General features: G+C 33.3%; 1 protein-coding gene across 2 annotated transcripts in view; it reads left to right on the top strand.

The window, feature by feature from the left end:
- The window catches only part of LOC126808479 (protein ECT2), a 29,317-nt gene that overhangs the window by 457 nt on the left and 3,776 nt on the right, over positions 1–25,084 (top strand). The window contains exons 2-24 of one of the 2 annotated variants that reach the window (XM_050533219.2): positions 2,355–2,465; positions 3,738–3,811; positions 4,473–4,652; positions 5,441–5,530; positions 6,034–6,141; positions 7,994–8,095; positions 8,432–8,531; positions 12,377–12,492; positions 13,302–13,364; positions 14,873–15,086; positions 15,783–15,916; positions 16,441–16,629; positions 17,070–17,180; positions 17,733–17,829; positions 18,335–18,416; positions 18,735–18,813; positions 19,439–19,558; positions 19,832–19,970; positions 20,203–20,357; positions 21,127–21,209; positions 21,513–21,660; positions 22,403–22,477; positions 23,789–23,910. In XM_050533219.2, coding sequence (XP_050389176.1) covers positions 2,355–2,465; positions 3,738–3,811; positions 4,473–4,652; positions 5,441–5,530; positions 6,034–6,141; positions 7,994–8,095; positions 8,432–8,531; positions 12,377–12,492; positions 13,302–13,364; positions 14,873–15,086; positions 15,783–15,916; positions 16,441–16,629; positions 17,070–17,180; positions 17,733–17,829; positions 18,335–18,416; positions 18,735–18,813; positions 19,439–19,558; positions 19,832–19,970; positions 20,203–20,357; positions 21,127–21,209; positions 21,513–21,660; positions 22,403–22,477; positions 23,789–23,884 — 2,666 coding nt within the window. In that variant the 3' untranslated portion in view covers positions 23,885–23,910. The remainder of the gene's footprint in view (positions 1–2,354; positions 2,466–3,737; positions 3,812–4,472; positions 4,653–5,440; positions 5,531–6,033; positions 6,142–7,993; positions 8,096–8,431; positions 8,532–12,376; positions 12,493–13,301; positions 13,365–14,872; positions 15,087–15,782; positions 15,917–16,440; positions 16,630–17,069; positions 17,181–17,732; positions 17,830–18,334; positions 18,417–18,734; positions 18,814–19,438; positions 19,559–19,831; positions 19,971–20,202; positions 20,358–21,126; positions 21,210–21,512; positions 21,661–22,402; positions 22,478–23,788; positions 23,911–25,084) is intronic. The other variant, XM_050533227.2, reaches the window with a different exon arrangement.

Genomic DNA, 25,084 nt, shown 5'->3' with positions numbered 1-25,084 from the left:
TTCTACTCTTAATGAGTATTATTTAATTTAGTCTATTGGCTAAATCATTTTTGCCTTATGAAATGTCAAATGACGAACTTTAGGTTATGCATCCTTGGTGCATGATCATTGACATTAGAAATGGTTCCACTACTAATGTCTTACGTCTTACTCCAGCCACAGTAGGCCTAGTGGACCGTCCTACGGCCTTCCTTTGCGCAAGTTTTCTAGTCATTTGATTACAAAAAAATTTACTGGCCTATAACTCCCTTAATTTCCAATTACACTGGCCTCAAACTGTACTGCACATAGCTTAACATATAATAAACCAATTCCCATTGAAATACAGGTGAAACCTTACCACATAATTATATGATTTGATTTAACCCAACTGCAATGCGAAATTTTTGTTCAGTTAAAATGGCGGCCGTACCAGAATCATGTGATATTATATCACTCGAAAATACAGAAAAACTGTTCTGTATGATAAGATTATGATTTCTGTGTTTCACTCTTCACTATCTATTTGTAACATAATCACTTATTTCCATGCAAACTATGATGATATGTGTTGAAAATTTGCACCTGAACCTAATTTTACTTGCGCAAAGAGTCGAATAGTGTATCAATTGCAGCCGTAGATAAGAATTATCTCGGCTGAAAATTGCAGCTCACGTTCATCTATTCATGTATCTACCATATTCTCCAACTATTAGTAGGCCTATTAAATAACTAAGGCATAGTTTAGCTGTTTAGCTCACCATCGTGTCCATAGGCCATAGTCGTAGTATTTTTAGTAGGCCTACCGGTAAATAATAATAATAATAAATTTATAAATAGTTAATAAACCAAATCCCCTGATGTAAGTTGAAAATTCATGCAATACCATACATAAAAAAAAATAATATAATAAAGATAACATGTCATGTCATAATAATAATTAAATCTCCTACCATTTTGGAGTTTTACCACTGCCAAGGAATAGGGTTGCCTGTCCAACTTGTGGGTTTTCTGTTGTTGTTGTTAGTTAGTTATATTTTACGTCCGCTTCCACCGAGGGTTTTCTTTGAGTCCTCCGGTTTTATCCCACTGCTAAAGACCCCTATGCACAAGCCAATTATTGAAATAAAATTGAACCCTATGTTAGTCCCGAAATGAACTAGTTTGTGTAGAGTGGACATTAACCTCATTTCTCTCTCTCGATCACCAGGCATACAGATACTATAGCGATAAACAAAGATATCAATGGTACATGAAAACATTTTAAACAATGTTTATTATTAGACATGTCATTCTCTATCATTCCCGCAGATATTCTCCATCAACATCTGGTGGCATATTAGGCTGTATAACATCGTATTCTGTTGGCTGATTAGCTAGCGTTCAATGTCAGAATGGAAACGAAGGTCAATATGTTCGGTAAATAATTATGGTCGCCCTAGCAGTGACCGTATTGTTACGATACGGCAAACCAATACGCAATGCGTATCGTGATATGATTACATCAGTGTCATCACAAATTATGTCAAAAATAATCTCAAACTACATTCTGTTTTAAGATGTTTGAGATAGGTAAGCGAGGTACCGTAGGATATGAGTTAATTATAAGCTCCATTCCCTGTAACTAGACTTCAACAATAGAGTCAAGTAATTAGATTAGGGCCTACCCTAGTTTCTGTCAAGTGGTTCTTAAACCCCATCTCTCTCTCGCTCGTTCTTTCTCTCTCTAAAAGTACACTGTTCAAAGATGTTACAGGTTAGGGATGATAATTATTTATTTTCTATATATTATAAATAAGCTCACTTGTAATTGTATATATTAGTAAATATTAGATCCAAAGACTAATTATATATAATAAAACACTATTTATACTGATTTATAGCTTGATGCTTTTGTATTGTGTCAATTAAAAAGGCATCAAAGATTCTCTATTTTTGTATGTTGAGTAGACCTAGTTGTAGAATGTCAATGTAGGAGCGTAGATCCGATGGTTTTGGTTTCTTTTTTTTAATATAGCTTTTTAGCCTTCTTTTTTCCCCTTTTAAATACATGTATTTTGTATTATGTTATATTCATACTGCATGTGTTGATTTATTTTATCTTTGCTTTGTTACCATTTAAATGTGCCACCCAATTGGTAATTATCTATAAAATGTTTGAATATATGTAGGCCTACTGATTGGCTTTGTTCATAGTTAACTTTGACTTTGTGGTTTCTTTTGGGACAAAACCTTTCAGTAGGCTGGTCCTAAAATAGTAAAATTATTATGATTTGTACTTCGCATCTCAAATAAGAGTATTGGGTGACTCATTTACTTGGAGTAGTTTATTTTTGGTTTTAGTTGTTGCGTTAGCGTTGTTTTGTTTGTTGCAGTTTACAATTCAAATGGAAAAATGCACACAATACAAACAAGGTGTGAGTATAAAACTAACAACAGAACACCAACTAAGTCATCTTATGTTGCTTCACCTAAAAAACTACCTGGTAGGTCTCAATATATCCAATTATATTTATATTTCTGTTAAAAGCTAACAATCTTTAAGCAGCAAGTTTGGGATAATAACACCATACATACATAATACACTTTATTATTATTTACTGCATTTATTGTACTACATAGCACAGCACTGTTTAACATTCTGTAAATATTTATTATATCAGTGACCTGTATTTGAATTAATAATAATACCCACCTTTTGATTTGTCTTTACCGTGTTCAAGAACACATTTCTAATTTCTAACTCTTAGGAAATTCCATCTGTTATCTTCCCACCCAAGCATTCATTTTATGGAAAAGCTAAGAGATCTATTTTGGGAGGGATGGGTCTCAAACATAATGTTGTGCTTTATTTTGAGTTATTGAACAGTGATAACTTTTTTGTGTTGAGCTTCTAATGTTTGGTTTGATGAATTCACTTTAACAAACACACATACTTTTGAATGATAAAGAATTTAAGTTACCAGGCTGTGAACATGGTGGCAGTGTTTTAATAATTCTGGTGGTGGACTTTAATTTACTATATCAATAGAAAAATTATTCAGATGTCTCAAGTTTGTATTTTTATGGAATTATTGATCTTTCATTACACTCACCCATATGCTAGTCTTACAGCTGATGATCTTGAATATTGAAATGCAATCACCTTTAATGTTGACAACAATCCTCTATAACTTCTGTCAAGTTTCAAAGGATGTATTTTTCACACTTGATCATGATGTGAATATAAGAGCTGATAATCGGACATTCACCTATTGTGGTAAAAATGTATTGTCTTTAGCCCTCGTTAAGATACAATAAATACATATAAAGCTGAGTTTAATTAATAATTGATAAGCTTTTTACTGTAGATACCGTAATGTGTGAAAGAAAAGAGGGGGGGGGCATATTCTTGGAAGGGTAAACTTGCACTTATTTCTGGTTTATCTGAAAATATTTGCCAGGTTGACAAGATGTTGAAGTGATAGACCCACTAACCTCCAGGAAGATTTTTTACATGTACCCTGATTGATACATCCTGTGCAGTGAAATTTTTTATGACAATTTTATTCATGTTGTGCAACAAGTTCTCACCCTTATTAAACTGTATTGCCACAGTATCGACTGCATATTTTAACCTACACTCTACAGTATGGTGTCATTTTTATGTTACCAAAACCTTGGAGTTGGTGTGAAGTGGTGTTATATGTTAATATTTAATGATAATGTGAATTTTTGTTATATATTGGATATATAATGTTTGCAAATATATTTTTCAGATGGTAAGGAGGTGAGAGTAGTTTTAGTTGGAAAAGAGACACAAGAAAACACAGAACTTAAAACTGCATTACATGTGAGAGTTTATACAAATAACTAGATACTTATCTCATTCTGTTACTGTAATAATGATTTGAGACTTGTTGAATATTGGCTAACAATGTGAAGTAAGAAGACTACAATTCAGAATGACAGCATGGGAAAAATCTTCTTAAATTTAAATATTTTTGTTTTTGAAAGACGTACGTGTAGCAAATAATGAAGCTGATATACTTGTAAATTATGTTTTATGTTAATCATTGTAACATAAATACGGTCCTGTTACAAAATATTAGAATTATTGGTTTGCCAATGTATGATATAGTTTGATAAGATTACTATCACTGACATAGCACATACATGTACAGCAACTGCATCAGGTTAGCTTTTTATACCCGCCAAAAATTCAAGTACAAACTGTATACCAAAAGAATTTTTTGTAGAATGATTTTATTATCATATATAAAATAATGCAATTAATAGACGTCTTACAAAACCAATTTTTTGATTGTAATTGCTGTAAAAAATTATAAATCAAAAATATATTTAAAATTTCTTAAAGATAATCTTATTTCAGTGTTTAAAAGTAGTTAGTTTAGTAATAACATTAAAGAAACATATTCCAGTGAGTATTGAAAAATATATCATTTTAGCCTGTTCATATTTAACAAAGTAATTTTTCTGTTTTTATATTGTAGAATGTTGATGTAGAAATCGTGACATCTGATACAGGATTAGATTTTATACATGATGCTGGGGAATATGAAACTATATTTGTTGTTAGTAGTTTTGAAGGGGATGTATATCACAGATTGCACAGAGCAGAAGCCAGAATTCTTGGACCTTCGTCAGTCATTAAATCAGCACAAAATAAAGAGGTAAAGTACTTTTGTCCCAGAGAAAATTATTAGCTTGGTAGAAATAGCTTAATATAAGGGGCATTATGGTAGATTAGATAAAGGGTGTACAGTTCTCACTATAATAGTTAAAACATAGGTCATGTAAATAGAATATGCTGAAAATTTCAGAAAAATGCCCCATTTTGAACCAAGATATTAGCTTTTGAATTTTAGACTAGCCTCGATCATCATTACTAAAGTTAGTACGATAAAAAAATAAAGTCTCCATTATCCAACTTTACGTTTAATTATTATGTATTTCAATCTGCTAAATATGGCAAGCCACGAGAATTGATTATGGTGTGGATAAGTTAATTAATGTCTAATTAATAATTTAGATAACATTTCAGGCCTAAAAGACCTGCAATAAGCAGATTTAGCTCTTGCATAATGTATGTTCGATTTACATAGACGTTTTCATACAAAAATATTTAGGGAAAGATTGTTGCCCCTTTATTAATAGCAACCATGCTGAGAAAGTATTTTTTCTTTAAACCAGAAATACCAACAATAACTTTTACTTTGTCAGATTCTTTAATCTTCTGCAGATTATTGTCCCTTTATTAATGGGCACCTCGTGGCAAAAATATTTTTTCTTTAAACCAGAAATGGCAACAATAACTTAATCTTTTGTCAGATTCTTTAATTTTCTGCAGCATACAATATTAGTCTCTAAAAACAAATTGGTGGGTATGATTTGAAACCCATTTTATATAGGGCCTTAATTTCCCAATGTCTTAATTTTCCCTCTTTTTCTTTTATTCTAGGCTTTTCCATTTTCACAGCGACCACTGTACTGTTCATCAATGAATGGACTTATTATATGTTTTACTGGTTTTAAAAAACGAGATCAGTTAGTAAGTATGAGATCTTTCATACATGAGTATGGTTTGGGTGGCCGAGTGACCTATAAACTTGTACCTGTAGATCATGGTGTACATATGTTATTGACCTCTTGCTTGTAGGGTTTTTTGACCGGGATAAAGATTCACATACCTGATTGTTTACTAATTATGGCACTGGTTCTAAGATTTCATTTTACGATTCTTTGCGACACTATTATCAAGAAGTATTTCTGAAATAAACCGCATTCTCCTTAAGCGATATTCATTGAAATGATAGGTTTAAACAAGGTTTGCACAGAGTGGAGTTAAAGACTTAGTTTTGTGTCATGAAAAATGATCATTGTGAGGATAGGGGAGACAACTTCAGATACCAGTTTCAAAGAGTAATGTTAATGCTGTCAAGTAAAGGTACATGTACTATGGTGAAAAAAATGACATATTCCTGGTTGTGCATTTCAGTTCTAATATAAAATTTTTTATATGTTTTAATTGAAACTGTAATTGTATTATTATAGTGTCATCTAGTTGATTTAGTACATCATATGGCAGGAAGTGTTAGAAAAGATATAACAACAAAAGTTACACATCTTGTAGCTAACTGTACTGGTGGTGAAAAATACAGAGTAAGTTAATATTTGATTTAAAGAGTAGGTGTTCATCAAAAACAACGCCCAATGTGGGAATTTATTTTAGAAACACTCACTGAAATGCCATGAAGGTTTAAAGTATAAAAATGGTTAATTCTGCTTTCTTCATCAGATGTAGATTTAATTCGAAACGTCTGTATAAAAGTGTAGTAACTCTTCTAAGGAGAATAACTTGTATATGAAACTAATTATTAACAATTATTGATATTAGCCATTAAAATGACTTTAACAATAGTGCACTGAAACAATTATAATACGCCAGACAAACTGGAACTTGTTTTGTATTACATTTTGATTTTTTTGGAAAAATATTTCAGATTAACCCATTTTAATTCCTACATCGACGATTTTAGTCAAAAACGCTTAGTATGCGTTTATAAATTTTAAGAAGTATTTATTTCTCTTCTATTTTCATACTGAATGAAATTTAATATGTTTATTTAGCCGTTGTGTGTATGAAAGATTTCAAACGGATTAGAGCCAAAGCACAAAACAGTTCACTATTTATTCAATATGGCAGCACCCATGAAAGATATACATTCACAGAAGTGGCTTTGTTTGCGAAGAAAAATTTAGGAATATCTAACCTTGTTTTGAAAGATAAACAGATTGAAACTTTAAAGGCAGTTTACAATCATAAACACTGTATTGCAATATCACCCATTGGCACATATATATCATTTTTTCCGGAATAGCAGAAGTCAACATTTTGCTAACTTGCCATATTTGTTTACATAAACCACGTGCTTTGGGTATAAATAGCAGTATATATATATATATATACGTCATTGACCTTACAGGTCGATAAGTCCCGCCCCAAAATGATCATGTGAGCATTTTAAATGGACGGCATTTGGCGCAGTGATATATTCTCGAGGTATGAAGTAGATGCATCGCTGTGTGCAGCATGAGATTAACCTTTTGAAAATTGATATTATATATACCTTAAAATTCAAAACCTAATGAAAATAACTTCTACTGCTTAATAAATATCCATGAACACCCATAATTATAATAATAATAAAGAAATAAATAGGTAACTTAGACATTCTGAGTGATTTTGATTTGTTAGTTTGAACAAGTTCAAATCAAATACAGATATGTATCCAAATCAATGTCATATTTTAAGAGAAAATATCATGTGTAAATTTGTCAATCAAAATGAATAAATTGTCAATTTCAAGATAATATTATTTACTTGTAAATAATAATAAATTATTTAATGAATATTTAAATTTAACATCATGACAATCGCTATATTAGTATTTGAACAAAAATTGTAAAATTCACTGTGCAAGTGTTTGATTTAGAACTGATTTCATGAACTACTGTAGTCAAAGAATTATTGTCCTTGATTTTGCCAATATTGTATATATGAGAAATAGCTTGTGAAGGAAGACCTTATTTATTCATCAGTTTCTATTAGATTTTAATGAAATTTAGAATATGGCTGTAGATCTATAAGATTAAAGATCTTGGATGTTTTCTGATTTTAACACATTCAATAAAATAAAAAAAAAGGACCCTGTAAATGAGCAAACTTCAGAATAAAGAGTAAGCTTATTTCAAAATCAAAGGCCAGTTTCTGTAGTTTGTCTAGTGTTTTAGACTTTTCTTGATAATGTACTATGAGTATGACGGAAGTATTACTGCATTCAACTACATGTATCTTTTAATCTTTTACAATGTATTGCTCTATGTCAATACATGTACATCAGTGAGTACATCCATTGTATTTTTGATGTGTTTTGTTTATTTAGTGTAGTAGGCTACATCTCCTACTTGTACCAGTTTTTATGTTGACCTCTGACCTTTTATATATATATAGTTTGCTGTTAGTGTGGGCACACCTATTATGAGTGAAGATTGGGTACATCGAGTGTGGGCTGAAAGGGATAACCATGATATGAAAGCTGACAGTGACAAAATGGTAGGATTTAGTTTTAACATTATTAGGGAATAATAATTATTATGAACTATTGAAACTTACATGTATATAATTTGATAGTTCAACTGAAATCTAAATGTGCGTTCATTCGTTAAGAAAGAGCAATGCTTTTTTTTTGCAAGTTGTTGCTAAAACTGTCTTTTTAGCCCAATTCAAACTTTTTGCAAAACATTAAATTTGAATAACAAGTGTATGTAATTCCATAATATTGATAATATTTTAATAATAAATGTGTATGTATACATCATTGATAATAATATTTAATCACCAAGTGTGTATAGACTATTTCCATTAATATTTTTATCATTTGTCATTTAGATGTCATATAGAGTGAAACCGTTCTATGAATGCTGTCTCAGTTTTGTTGGATTTACATCTGATGAACAGAAACATATGGAAGAACTAACTATAGAAAATGGTGGGTTTTCTAGTTTATTTTAACTTCATTTGGCAGCTAAATATGAAATAGGGTTTCACTCCCTACTTTCCTGCACCAATCAAGAATTGGATGAAGAGTAGGGTTGTTGGGTGGATGAATGTTTATCTAACACAAATGGATCCTAAGATCTTGTCAATGAGTCAACTGGAGTCGAGTCCCCAGCCTAACCTTATGGGGTTTTTTCCCGGTCCTCTGGTTTTCTCCTACGCACCAGTGAATTATTGAAATAAAATTTATCAGATGTTATTCCAGAAATTACCATGTTGGTTGAGTAGACATGAAACCCAATTCTTTTTGACAAAAAGAAGGCAGAAACTATGTTGTCCGTGCAAAATTTCTCTCACCACACTGTATCATTAGCTGGGGGATCACAGTGGCTAAGTGGGTAGGATGCTGGCTCGCTAGCCTGGAGGTCAGGTGTTCGTTCCTTTCCTGCATTGGCCGTGAAAGTTCATCCAGATTTTCCGGCGTGGTTCCCCCTTGTCAGTGATGCAGGACGGAGGGCCTGACAAGGACAGCTGTCTAGTTGTTTGGATGGTACGAAAAATCGAGGTCTCGTGTACACATTGGCATGCCCATAAAAGATCCCTTGACAGTTGGAATTCGATATAAGAGTAGGCCGTAGTGCCGCTGTCCGAGCAAAATTTCCCTCATAGCACACTGTATGGCATATGCCCTTCTTCATTAGCCCAATTCGGAGCAGAACAGTAGGACGTTAAACTCCATTTCATTTCATCATTAGCTGGGTTTGTGCAGGAAAGTAGGACGTTAAACCACTGGTTCATTTCAACAGATATATGGTCGATACATTATGTTTAAATTACCTTGTTTATTTTTTTCGGAATATTACATTCTGCAGTATGTTTTTATACGCCCACATTTTCATGTGGACGTATATTGTCGTCGCCCCTGTCCGTCTGTCCGTCCACAATTTGTTTGTGGACTCTCTACAGGTCACAATTCTTGTCTGATTTTGACGAAACTTGAAATATAGCTTTATCCCAAAAAAATCTCGGCTGCTTTCGATATTGGCATGTATCGGATCGAAACTTCGTGGATTATGGCCCCTGTTTGTACGAAAAATCACATTTTTAGCTTGTGGACCCTATAGAGGTCACAATTTTTATCCGATTTTGTTGAAACTTGAAATGTAAGTTTATAACCCAAAGATCTCAGTTACTTTCGATATTCGCGCATATTGTACGAAAAATCGCGTTTTTAGCTTGTGGACCCTATAGAAGTCATAATTTTTATCCGATTTAAAAAACCGTATTAGTATATCACCGTTACACCCTAAGGACGACTGAGTTCGAATTTCGTGAAAATCGGCCCAAAATTGACAGACAAAATGGCCGCCGATCGTTCTCAAATAGCGTAAAAATATGGTATATCAAGGTTGTGGACCCTATAGAGGTCATAATTTTTATCCGATTTTGTTGAAACTTGAAATGTTATTTTATAACCCAAAGATCTTGGTTCCTTTCGATATTCGTGCATATCGGACCTTAACTTCCTGAATTATGGTCCCTGATTGTATAAAAATTGCGTTTTTAGCTTGTGGACCCGATAGAGATCATAATTTTTATCCGATTTAAAAAAATGTATTATTATATCCCCGTTACACCCTAAGGACGACTCAGTTCGAATTTCGTGAAAATCGGCCCAAAATAGACAGACAAAATGGCCGCCGTTCGTTCTCAAATAGCGTAACAATATGGTATATCAAGGTTGTGGACCCTAAAGAGGTCACAATTTTTATCTGATTTTGTTGAAACTTGAAATGTAAGTTTATAACCCAAAGATCTCAGTTCCTTTTGATATTCGCGCATATCGTACCGTAACTTCCTGAATTATGGCCCATGATTGTACGAAAAATTGCGTTTTTAGCTTGTGGACCCTATAGAGGTCATAATTTTTATCCGGTTTAAAAAAACATATTATTAGATCACCGTTACACCCTAAAAACAGCTAAGGTCGAATTTCATGAAAATCGTCCCAAAATTGACAGACAAAATGCCCGCCATTAGTTCTCAAATAGCGTAAAAATATGGTATATCAAGGTTGTGGACCCTATAGAGGTCATAATTTTTATCCGATTTTGTTGAAACTTGAAATGTAATTTTATAACCCAAAGATCTCGGTTCCTTTCAATATTCGCGCATATCGGACCTTAACTTCCTGAATAATGCACCCTGATCAGGCATCGATATTTCCGCGCACGGCGTGCGCAGGCACAATTGCTTTAAAAAAAAAATTTGCAGGCACATTTTTAAAGATGTAGCCACCCCGGCGACGCCTGCGCCCGGCACTATTTTTTGCCGCCCAGCACAAAGAAAAAATCGAAGAAAGCCGCCCAGTCGTATTTAAACCCCTTCGTCCTTCTCTGTACACAAACTAGGAGCTCAAAATTTACCACGACAATTAAACGGCAAAGCCATGGTAAAAGCCGATGTACGCAAACCATGTCTGTCACGGCATAATTTATTTTTGTGTGCCGTAGTAGACCCTATCATCCCAAATTAGTTTAAAGAAAGATGTATTGGTATTTTGTTTATTTATACTTAGAAGATGTGTAGGCCTAGGTATATTCATTTTACAATTATTCTACGGTCTTTATATTTGTTTATTTGCCGTAAATAGGTCACCCAGACCAATTTACGGCACTCCAATGTTACAGGTTTGAATGTCGTAATTGTCCAACACGTGCCTGCAAATTTTCATGATGTTTCTTATTTTATTTCTTACCTGTGTTGACCGTGGATTTGCTATGGCCCGAGAGTAGGACTAGGAGGACGATGAGAGCTTTCTCAGTTTCTGCCTGACCTGATTCTTATTACAAACAAGTCAAATAATACAACGTGTTGTCATAATTCGTTGCAGTACTCAAATAAAACACAAACACCATTTTAAGAATCGTTTTAATTTTAATCTCGAAGTAATAAAGTAATATTTGAAAAAAAAATCCAACAAATACCGAAAGGTCCTCAACTATCCAGAGAAACAGAGTGGGGTGGGACAATTTTATGCTTGGTCGGGTGGTGTCAAAAAGTTTTTAGATCCCTGTATCATTGATGAAAATTAAGTGAATTTGGTAAAATTTGAATATATAAATGGAAATTTGATTTGCACTGAACCAAATACAAAAGGCAGCAGATGCTCTGAAAATACACCAAGAAGGGTTTATTTTCATAAAAGACCACGCCCCCCAGCCAAAAAAATTTTGCACTCGCTCCGCTCGCCAGATATATTTATACACCACTCACCAAATCATGGCTACATCCCTGTGTTTCAGTATGACCCTGCAGGCACATTTTCAAGTGTGTGCGCAGGCACACTCAACTTTTATAGAGCCCTGTCCCTGATTGTACGAAAAATCGCGTTTTTAGCTTCTGGACCCTATATAGGTCATAATTTTTATCAGATTTAAAAAAACGTATTATTATGTCACCGTTACACCCTAAGGACGACGGAGTTCGAATTTCGTGAAAATTGGCCCAAAATTGACAGACAAAATGGCCGCCGTTCGTTCTCAAATAGCGTAAAAATATGGTATATCAAGGTTGTGGACCCTATAGAGGTCACAATTTTGATCCGATTTTGATGAAACTTGAAATACATATTTATAACCCAAAGATCTTGGTTCCTTTCGATATTCGCACATATTGGATCATAACTTCCTGAATTATGGCCCTTGATTGTACGAAAAAATTACTTCTTTTTTTGAGCTTGTTCTCTGTCCATCTCTTGCAAAATGTGGGCGTATCTCATGAGGTATAATTGTCAGGGAATTTATTATTCAAGTATTAATTTTGGGTTGTTTTTAGGTGGAACATATTGTTCTGTTGGTAGTGAAGAATCAACACATCTAGTTGTAGATGATCATGCTGTAAAAGAATTACCTCCTAATATTAATTTACCTATACATGTTGTACGAGGAGAGGTTCGTATAAATACATATAAACTAAATACAGTAAAAATTTAGTAGTTGGGTGACCAAGTTGTACAACACAAGTTACGGGTTAAGACCCCAGGCTTGTACATATAAGGTATAAGATAGCCAGCTTGACCTTGTGGGTTTTCCCTACGTTATCCAGTTTCCATCAACTTCTTTCGATCCCCTCTGTACAAGAAATTATACCATGCTAGTCCTGAAATGACTTGGTTATCGTCAAGTGGATGTTTAACTCTCTCTTTCTTGATGGCATCCAATGTGGCATTAGGCTTATTTTCATGCTTGCACCTCTAATCTTTCCTGCAATGAAAAGTTATATCCTACATCTCTCATGATTGAATGTCGAAATGATCCCAGAATAATAATGTTTATAGGAAAGGAAAAGACACTTTAGCTCTGTGAATGGGTTTTGGTAGGATGGTGCATGAATTTACACAAATAGCTGGTGCACTCATAAAAGTGCTCAGTGAGTGAGAGGTTGGCTCGCTAACCTGGGGGCCCCGTGTTCAATCTCTGCATTGACCAAGAAAGTTCATCAGGATTTTCTGGCGTGGCTTCCCCTCTTGCCAGTGGTGCCTGACAAGTATAAGCTTATTCGTTTGGACGGGACAAAAGTCTTGGATCCTGTATACAAGCCGGAGCAGAACAGTAGGACGTTAAACCCAATTTCATTTCATGAAGTGTATAGGTAAAGTAAAACCAATGTTTAGTTTTATTAGCATTTGGAACTTGTTGAGTTATTAACTTGAGGATTTATTATTATTGTAAAATAATATTAACATGTTTTGCTGTTGTAGTGGTTTTGGGGTTGTATACAGATGGAAGCCTGTGCTGATGAATCTATTTACACATTTCAAAAGGTAAGAAAAACTCTGAGAATTTTATTTTACCAGCATTAATTTTAAAACTGAAAAAAATACCAAACCTTAAACATACATTATGCAAGAGCTAGATCTCCCTATTGTAGGTCTTTCTTTAGGCCTGAAATGTTATATAAACTATTAATTAGACATTTATTAACATGACAAGACCATAATCAACTCTCAATGCCATCTGATGCTTCCAATTTTCATTAGATTTGAACCTGATCTACAGTTCAAAAGCCATTGATGATTGAACGCAAAAATGGATGATGAATGACAAACGAGGCTACAAGGTTTTTAAAATGAGTATTTATCGACTTAGACAGAAGTAATTTGACTGCAATTTCCAGAATATTCCCATTACATTATCTATTATTTAACTATTATAGTGAGAACTGTCAGCGCTGTATCTAATCTTACATAATGTATCTTTAAGTTAACAATTCCATTACATTTGAAACAGATAGTTAGTAGATGTTCTTCAAATCATTTCACTCTTAAAATGGAGCCAAATATCCAGTTGTACTGTTAACAGCATTTAGTAATTGCACACCTTATTAGCTATCTTTAGAGTATTGTACATGTGAACAAATAGTTTTAAGGAGAATGATGTCAATGTATGTCAGCCTGGGAAGAATAAGTTTTCTTTACCTTCTATATAAATTTGTAAGGTAATAAATAGCCCATCATTTATTTAAAGAAGTAATTGATTAATGAATGAAGTCATCAGTGCTTTCTATTAATTAGTAATTAGCTTATTAGCTGATAGTACTTGTTAAATTTAACACCATATAAACAGGTTAATAGGGCTTGTAGTTCAAGTATGTTGAACTAATTAATACACCTGTTGAGGTGTTGTTAATAACATTATCTACCTTGATACATTACTTTTACAGTGTGTTTTACAATAAACCCTCAAAAATAAATATCACATTTTCCCCAACTGTTAGCTCATTTGAAAACTAATACTCTTTATGCATGTCTGGTACTGGTAGTTGAATTTAAAGAAGAACTTTTATCTGTGTTTCAAGATTTCTTATTAACTATTAATATGGAACTTATTCACCTTGTTCCACAATTATTTAGGATGTGCAAGTTGATAAAAAAGGTAATGGTGATTTGAGAATTTTCATAATATATTTGATCACAAATTCTTGCCTTAGTTTTTGCCTACAAGACTGAAGGATCAACTTTGAGTTCCATTGAAATCTCGTAAATTGCAGATAATACGATTCTCGGCCAGCAGTTACAAACCTTAAATTTGTTCTCCAAATATTGCATTAGCATCATTAGGAGCATATTCCAGCTGTCGATGGGAACACCTTCAACAAACATAAAATTTCAAAAAGTGATGCCTGCACACTGTTCTCAAGACCTCCCCATCCCAGGTATTTAAAAAATAATCAAGCTCAGGATCCGTTCCAGAAAAATAGAGCACTAGTTGATGAGATTACATTTTTTTTCAAATATTTTATTTCTTTATGAGATGTAATAATTTTTTTCAGGCTACCTTGCCAGCAAATTTTTCGTCTAGTAGTAATTTATCAGGATCGAAATCAAGAAAACGGAAACGCCTCAAAGAACTGGTGGCAGAAGGAGAGCAGGAATCTCCATATTTGGCTATCAAACGGCGGTCAAGTGAAGTGGGTGGTGTTTCAATGAGTCCAAATTCATTTCTTGATGCTTCACATACACCTGATAAGTCTGATTTCATCACAGGTACATATTATTATTAATATTTTTCACCCATTTCTCAATCTGATTGAAACACAGATCCTATTTCGTTTTGTTTTTTATAGTTCAAAATTTCGTTTACACTAGGATCTGGAAGAGTTATTATATTACCAGCGTTGAGTTTGAAGTGAAGGATAAGCCAATGAAGTAGTCTGATAAGGTGGCTTCTTGGCGTGCCATACACAGAACTGTGGGTAAACCACTAGAAATGCCAACGCTGATTGATTAATCAATGTCTGACGTCATAGGGTCAAAAGCCGCTCGTACGACCCCTGACACGACCTTCAAGTACAACTTGTCATATCTTCATATAGTGTAGGCAAAAGTATAAAAAAAAAAATAAAAAAAAATAAATCTGTATTTTAATCAGATTGCCCATTTCTGAGAGTAGAGGTCATTAAAAGTCAACTAGGAGTGGAATAGAAGGTTTCATCTGCACATATAAATTGGCTTTGTAGATTAGCTCAACCCAGAGCCTTATAATTTGTTAATCTGTAGCAAGACTTCAGAATTCTACCACCTTGTTATATATTAGAGCGGAAGATTTATTTGGGAACTATGAATGTGTGTAAAGTGGTTTCATTACCTTAGTTATTAATTCGAGGGTGGAATATTGTGTTTTTAATTCTGTCTCTTGAAAAGAAAAAAATTATTGATTGTTTAATGTTGGATTATTTTCAGAGAGTCATGTACATAATGATGAAAATAGAACAGTCCCTCCAACAAATAATAAAATATCACCACGTTTACAAGTTGTTATGGAACTACTTCAAACAGAGAAGAATTATGTGGCCATTTTAAACACTATTCTTTATGTAAGTTATAAATGCCTCCTACCGGATCATTCTCTTTATATATAATGGTTGTTTTTGTTGGTCGACAAGCTTCTTGTGATTTTAACAGTGATTTGTATTCTATAGACTTGTGTCTTATCTACTCGAATGAAATATTTCTTTGAAATGCACATGCAGGATAGTGTCTGTATTTTAAGTTGTTTAATTGTCTTCAAGCAATATATTGCTATTGCATATTAAAATATTTCTCTCTCTCTCTGTGTGTGTGTCTCTCTCTCTCTTCTCACTCTGACTCTCACTCTCTCACTCATTAAACCACACATATAACAGACAAAAGAGGCATATTAGAATTAATGCAATTGATGATAGTTTGCATTGTAAGAATTAATTTCTTCCTCACTTATATTTCATGTCTGATGATAAATAAGATTGTTGAATATCACATTTATGACTTTTATGTTGCAATCACTAATTGTATTGGATGATATTTCTGCGTAAAATCTAAAAATGTAAGCAATTATTTATTATTATTTTTTGTTTTTCAGACTTTTAAAAATCAAGTAGAGAAACCAGATCAGTATAACGGACCATTACTAAGTCAACAACATAGTAAAATTATATTTGGTAATATTCCACCTATATATGATATACACTGTAAAATACGAGATCGGGTAGCTAACCTAGTGGAAAACTGGACAGAAGAATGTTCTGTAGGAGATGTTATTATTGAAAATGTAAGTATTGTTATATAAAGATTATAGAACATTCTAGGTTCATCTAAGGATAGCTAACAAACTTTTATTTTATGCATGTATAGAGTCCATTTTACTAATTTTTTTCGTAGAGTTTTTCATTTAAAGGATGTGCAGATGTAGGTCAATTGACATGTATCAAGTTTGATGATTCTGTGTTTTAAAAAGTTAAATGCCCTATGGATAAAGATTATTTTTGAGTAATTTGGTTGGGATTAAAAATTATTTTCTGTGTGTGTAGATATTGATTGAATGCAAAATGTTCTTTGATAATTGTTGGAATTATAGGCTGAAGTACAACCCTCCATATTCTCAGTTTCCACACATAGCCATTGAAAAATTAATAAAACAAATATTAGTCTAAAATAAACCTGCTAGGTTGTAGGATCCAATAAGATAATTAAGATATAATTTGCTTTCAGGCTGAGGCCCTTACAAAAGCTTACCCGCCGTTCGTTAATTTTTTTGAGAAATCCAAAGAAACTATAAACTTCTGTGATAAATCTATACCTCGATTTCATGCTTTTTTAAAGGTAAGTGAAATTTATTATAAATAATTGTGTACTTTATAATCTGATAGAAAAAAAAAATGATACTGAATATTGTGTTAATTATATATCTGTTTTTGATGAGGGTGGCACAGTGAGATCACTGCGTTGACTTGCTATCCTGGAGGATCTGTGTTCGATCACTGCGTTGTCAAAAAAGCTCATCAGGATTTTCTGGTGTGGTTACGCCTTGTCCGTGGTATAGGACAGAGGGTCTGGCAAGATACAACATATAGTTGTTCGGATAGGACAAGAAACCAAGGCTCAGTGTACACATTGTCGTGCACATAAAAGAACTTTGACATTTGACATTCATAATAGAGTAGGCGGTAGTGCTATTGTCCTCCGAGCACAATTGCCCTTATAGCACACTGCATGGCGTATGCCTGTCTTCATTAGCCCAGTAGAAGCAAAACAGTATGACGTTAAACACCCCCCCCCCCATTTCATGTTTTTCAAAATATTAACTGAAATGATACAGAACCATCCAGGAGATACTATCTTATAAAGCTTATGTTATAATCAATTTTTTTTCAGGTGTGCCAAACTAAACCTGAATGTGGTCGTCAAACATTAACCGAGTTATTAATAAGACCTGTACAGAGATTACCAAGTATAGTGCTATTGTTAAATGGTTAGTTGAAAATTGTCAAAAAATTTCTAATATAACCCCTGATCATCATCTTCTACATTGTGAAAGTTGAATCTCCAATTAGAATTTCAATCCAGGAATGGTTCAGTTCAGTATTTACAAAATATACAAAATTTGTCAACATTCAGCATCTTCTGCAGATGATATAAATAGGATATGGCCAGACCATGTTTGCGATATCCCCTCGGTGGAAGCGGACGTAAAATACAACTAACTCACACACACACCACATCAATGCTAATATTTAATCTTCCCTAAAAAAAAATATTGATGGGCATCTTTTTAATCTGATTGAATCCAAGCCAGGAGATTATCTACTGGTTTTATTTTCTTTTAAATAATCAACTTGAGTACATTTCGCATGAATTAAGATGTACAAAATCTATATGTAGTCTGAAATATTTTAATGACAATCAACAGCTTTAACCATCTTAGAATATAAGGTTTCGACATGAATTAAAACATATCTACTGGTTGTATATTTCAGATATATTAAAACGTACCAATAGTAGTAATCCAGATCATGGTAAACTAGAACAAGCTATAAATCATTTAAAAGAAGTCATGACGTAAGTATTACGGTATATTATAATCAATAGCCTGTATCAGCGCCTCTTCATGTCAGAACAAAAGTTAAATATAGAATTTATGAATTACACAATTGAAAAGTACTTTTATAAACAACAAAATTTATTCAGATGATCAATTCTAACAAAAGTTTTAACCAGCTTTATTGGGTCCTAAACATTTAATGTACCAGTACCTTATAATTTTCTTTTTCTTTTTTTTTTTGTCCAAGCTTGCAAATTTTACTTCGTGAAGTTTTTCAGATATTTTTCATTATATATGTGACTTTAGAAATATATTGTAATTTGTTTTCTTTTCAGGCATATTAATGAAGATAAAAGAAAAACTGAAAATCAAGTCGTAATGTTTGATATTATAAATGATATTGACAACTGTCCTGTAAGTATATATATTTTAAACTTTCAAGGGGATCACGGTGGCTAAGTGGGTAAGGTGCTGGCTCGCTAGTCTGGAGGTCGGGTGTTCGATCCCTGCATTGGCCGAGAAAGTTCATCCAGATTTTCCGGCGTGGTTCCCCCCCTTGTCAGTGATGCAGGACGGAGGGCCTGACAAGGACAGCTGTCTAGTCATTCGAATGAGACGAAAAACCGAGGTCCTGTGTACACATTGGCGTGCACGTAAAAGATCCCTTGACAGTTGGAATTCGATATAAGAGTAGGCCGTAGTGCCGCTGTCCGGGCAAAATTTCCCTCATAGCACACTGTATGGCATATGCCCGTCTTCATTAGCCCAGTTCGGAGCAAAACAGTAGGACGTTAAACCCCATTTCATTTCATTTCATTTTAAACTTTCAATACTGACCTTGTTTTAAAATATGAAAGGTGGATTCAAAAACAATTGGAGAGTGCCTCAAGTTCTTACCATACAAGTACTATATGACTTACAGTGATTGAATTTGAAACCAATTGGCATCACATCTCTGCAGGGAAGATCTTAAGGCCACAGAATTTTATAGGGTTATAAATTAAATGTTTTTAATGTTTGTTTGGTTTTTTTTTTTCAGGCTACATTATTATCATCACATCGTCGATTTATAAATAAAGTAGATGTAATAGAACTAAGTGATACGTTAAGTGGTAGAGGTGATCCACTTTCATTGTTTTTATTTACAGATAGTATAGAGGTAAATATACACAGGATTTATTATGTCCTGAGACTAAAATTATAAACAAATAAGTTCCTCAATCTTTGCAGCATGAAATTATTACCACTATACTTGAGCACTGTGAAAAATTAGATATTGTTAAAATTATAAAAATATATAGATGGCGATCAGCAGCTTTCACAAAACAATCTGTGAATGGGACATTTACAACTTAGTAGTTTACAATTGTAAGAAATTCAAAGAAATCCATGCTGTATATTAATCATTATGTATATAATTCTATTTTTCAAGATCTGCAAGCGTAGAACAAAATATATGAATTCACAGAAAAGCCCTGCAGCTTTACGGACCCCACAAAAAGCTTACAAACATTTAGAAATGGTTCCTTTATCTTCTATAAAACGAGTACTTGATGTAGAAGAGGCAGAAGGTAAGATTGTATTTTTATTTGAAATTCACTAGTAAAAAAAAGTTTGTAATTGAATTAACTTTTGTATAGATTATAATACAGTTATTAAGGGTTATGAAAGCAGGGTTTTTGCTGGGGGTCAATCATTATTTAAAAAGGTGTTTATGTTAAGCAGTAATATTATTTAATCACATGATGAGTAAAATACTGACAATTTGCTTTAGGCATACATCCTGGCTTTTGTTTGTTTCAGATTGTCGGTTTGCATTTGCATTTATCAGTAGAAACAACTCTGAGTTTAAAGATAAATTGTATAGTTTTATGCTGGATTCAGAAGAAGTTTGTAAAACTGAGATGTTAACAACATTGTGTAAAAATTTAGCTAATACTTTATGTCGACCAGATTACGTAAGTTACATTGTTTGATATTATAAATATTATGTGAACAGTTCAAAATTTGTGGGAGCCATGGGGGCTCAGTATGTAAGACTTTGGCTCTCTAAACTGAAGGTTCCATGTTCCATCCCTGCATTGGCCGAGATAGTTCATATCGATTTTCCGGCGTGGCCCCCCTTCACCCCCCCCCTTGTCAGTGGTACAGACAGAGGGCGTGCATGTGAAAGATCCCCTAAAAGTTGGAATTTGATATAAGAGTAGGCTGCTGTCTAGCACAGTTGGAGCAGAACAGTAGGACATTAAACCCCATCTCAGAATTTCTGACAGGTTCAATTTCTCCTAAAGATATAGCCTGTTTGAAATCACCACACCTTTTACACCCAGTATATCAATATCAAAAAAGAAAATATGCTATATAATATGGTGTTTAATATTGGTGTGATCAAAATCATTGTGAAATTATGTGGGACTTACTGTTACAACTATGTATTTAAATTTCAAATTATTTCTGAAATAAGTACAATAACAAATGATTTATTTACAAAAAGATCTGGTAGATGCTTAACTGACTTTTGGCTGTGATGTGACACAGAATGGAGAATGGTCAGTTTTGGTAACAGATGTGATTCAAGCAGAATTGTGTTGGCTAGCATTTTTATGCTATGGTAATTGTTAAAGATGTCTTATTCATATGAATTATGCTTCGTCTCTTAGTTAAGAATCCCTTAGATTACATTTGAAGGATGGAAAATCCCTCATTTAAAATGTGTTTATTTTATAGCACACATTAATGGCTACTGTGAAAGGAGAAGAGTTAAATATAAATACCAAAGAATTAAACAATAAAATCAAAAAAGCTGTCAAGTAAGTATGAAGCGATCTTCTTCAAATGTATGATGGATACTTTGCTGCCCCTAATCTAAAAATACTGGTTTTATTTAAAGATTGATTATATTATAATGGATCGTAAAAATATTATCATGAAATATTGCGATATAAATTGTCTTTTAAAAATTTTATCACTATATTGTTAAAATATCATACCTACCAAGAACTTATATTATTGGTAAATTATGACTATAACTAAATACTTGGTAAATGATATACAAGCCTTTTTAAAAAATTATCTCTAGACAGCTAAAATTAAATATTGAATTTTTCTTGTAGACGTGTTAGTCGAGCGTTTTCCTTCAATAAAACACCTGGTAGATTAAAGCGGGCGATATCAGGTATTACACATGGTATTAGTCCGTTTGTACGACATACACCAGGTGATTTAAAAGGTAGAAGATTGGCCAGTACCTTTGATTTAACAGTAAGTTGATATACTAGTGATTATTAATATGAAATGGTTCTCTGGATTATGACAAATATAAAACTTATTAGTCACAGTTCAAAATAAGGATAGAACCTACTGTTCTGCAAATTAGAGCAATACAGTTGACCTTAAGGAACTGCACCATATGTAGTGAATCAACCTTGTGACTATTGTGTTGAAGGCCTCTTAGATTTAGAACACTATATAGCCTAGTCTTGCGCAACTGTTTCAAATAAGAATAAGCTTTCAGTTTTTATGTGTGGTTGATCAAAAATTCTCAAATGTATTATCAGGGCCACCATTGTCAAGATTCATTCCATTTACAATTATAACAGTGAAATTTCTGAACTGATTTAAATATTTCAAATTTTACCAAATATCTATTCCACATGGTCTATAAATTTAGAGTATTTTTATTTTATGATCTCGACCACGTTTATGAACAGTTAAATGAACCTTTTTGCACCTTAAGAATCAATAAAAATTAAGTTGTTTTAATTATATTGAGATAATGAAACCATTTGTACTGTGTTACCCCATGCTTGCACCATAAAATTGTGATTTTCAACATCCCCATGGCATTTTGTCAAATTCAATTTTTTGTGTTTGAGAGAACTAACATGTGGTGCGTTAACAACCATCTATTTATAAAAGTAATGTGTTTTTATAGTTTCTCAGTATATTATAATTTTTTTTTTTGAAGATAATGCAGGTTTAATTTAATAGTTTTTGTTTTTAGGATTCTTCACCGATGTCTGCTAGTCATTTTGATGATGATGGTGATTCTATTAGTCTTGGTGCCTTTTCTCTTCAGGTAAATATAAAAGTATTCTAAATGAGCTAGATTGATGAAAATATTTATCTTGTATTTATAGACTGAAATTAGAAACCCAGAGATTCATATGAACTTAAGATATTTTATTTTCCTACACCAACCTGGCTAATAAAGACATACACCAGGCAGTGTAGTACTAAGGGGGAGGGCAGGGGTGTGGAGGATTGGGTCTGCTTTATTCTATCCTTCATCAAATTACCAGGCATGATTTTTTTCCGTTACTTAGCAGATTATCATTATTACAGTTGTCAACGGTTCGTTCTCGTGATTTGTCTGAATTTGCAATAAAAAAGTTGTCGGGGTGGGGGGGGGGGGGGTGTTAATACATTTTAGCCAACTCTTGAGAGGGAGAAAAGTCATAAGTTGATTAAAAACTCAGTCTCTTGTCCGTTATTACCGTCTTGTATATTTTTTAAAAAAATCAGACCTACACGATCGAGACTACAATATTAATTGTCCAATGAAATTCCAAGAAAACATAATCGGCGGGAATTGTCCTGTAGAGTGGTTTTGTTTCAAGCCGGATCTGTGTGGGTCGATTCAAGTTTTAATAATAATCATGTCACACATGTTACGAACGGGATATTGACTTTTCTGTATGATTTTATTATTAAATTGATATCAAATCTTATAGTCCTGTCATCTAAGCCACCTGGAGATAGAATTAATTTTAAAACCTCTGGATATGAAACCTGTAATATGAATCGGCCTACGAATAAATACTATGGGACAAATTATCCCATTTCTCGGCTGTTAAATAAAATTGCGGCGAAGCAAAATATCGATATTAAGAGCCTTGACATTGCAAAGAATCCATGGAAATGGAGATGGTTAGAGAGGGAGGTGGGCGGGAAAGCGGTGCGCCTTTTTATTGGGAAATTACGTCAACTGAGAAAAGGCTACTGCCATTATGATGTAAGGAAATTAACTACAGATGTTGTGGGTTGGAAGTTTTTGAATGTTTTATTGCCTCCGGACCCTCTCCCCCCTTTAGTTAAGAGACACATGTTCGCACACCAGCGGCGTGGCTATTTTTTTTTAGTCATCCTTGAGAAGACACAAAATAATGCTTAAATTAGAACTGTCAAATTTTCTTTATATGCTCACCATAAGTACCGTACACTGGTGGACATCTCCCAAGTTTTTCATCCCATCCAAATGACTAACCATTTTTCCGTTCATATACTAGGTCAGGATACAAGAGTTAAAAATACAAGTTGCTCAAATTATATTACTTTAAAACATCTAATAATCATTTATTCATTAATTTTAATGTATAATATATTTCAGGAGGAAGGATCACCTATAAGTAATTTCCATACACCTGCTAAAAAGTTAACCAAGTATATGACTCTTGGACCTAGTGCTACAAAGAAATATATGTAAAATTGTGATATATACTTTATATATGTGTAAGTATATATTTATAGATTTTTTGTCTGTCAATTGTGTAGTTTAGTTCTTACCAATCTTGTGCACTTTTCAGAAACCAGAATTTTTATTGATTTTTTTTAAAAGGTTATTCAACTGTCAGCTATATATTTAAAAGGAATTTTTGAATCTTAAAGACCTATTCAGACTAGACAAAATAAAAGCTAGTGTTGTCAAAAGGTTAAATGGCCAAAAATAATTTGAAAAATTATTCCTAATACAAGTCATGGGCATTGATTAAAAGTTGATATTATTTCTTTTTGATTTTTCTAAATTCTTAACATGTAAGTTTCTCACTTGCAATTAGATAACATGGGAATTACTCACTGGTAACTAGAAATTCCTCTCTAGCCATTGCTTTACTGACAGCAAAAACTTGGGGTTTTGACAGGAGTGTGTCTATTTCTATCGTTCAATCAAATCTCTCTTAAGTACAATTCTGCAGCCACTAAGGTGGATTTTCATGACTGACTGCTTAACGGCTGTGACCACATAATAAAATTTCAGTGTTTGTAAAACTTACGCTTGGATTAATAAATTTGACCATCGCTGAAACTTGCGACTATTTTGACTATTTTATACGAGTCAGTTTTTACCAACATTATTTACTACCTTATGTATTCGATAATATTTATCCATGAATTATTATATGCCCACATTGAAATGTTGTCGTATATTGTCGTCGCTGACGGTCTGGTGTCCACAATTGCCTGTGGTCACTCTAGAGGCTAAAGTTAATATCCTATTGATTTTAAATTTATACAGTGAGAGGAGAAAGTCTATTGATTTTCAACAATTTCTGATAATTACTGCCAGAGTTATGGCCCTTGATCACTTTGAAAAATCTTGTGGGCACTGTAGAGGCTAAAGTTAATATCCAATTGACTTTAAATTTATACACAGTGTTTAAGGTCATCAAACGAAGAAGTCTATTGATTTTCAACTCCCTGAAATTAGCAGGGAGTCTGGCAGTGTTTGAGTGGGATTATGTCTACTAATCAAATGAAACCCTGCAAGGAGTATGGTGCATTACTGGTTGCTAACACCAACAAGAACATTACATAATGGCAGCTATATTATAATGTGTGCACTGTCATAAAGGATTAAATATAACTTCAAAGACTAACCAACTGTGTTTGGAACTTATCGTAGAGT

The sequence above is a fragment of the Patella vulgata genome, chromosome 1, assembly GCF_932274485.2.
Source record: "Patella vulgata chromosome 1, xgPatVulg1.2, whole genome shotgun sequence".
Taxonomy (NCBI): Eukaryota; Metazoa; Mollusca; class Gastropoda; family Patellidae; genus Patella; species Patella vulgata.
Note: the sequence above shows the minus strand (reverse complement) of the source record. Positions and strands in the feature narration are given on the sequence as shown.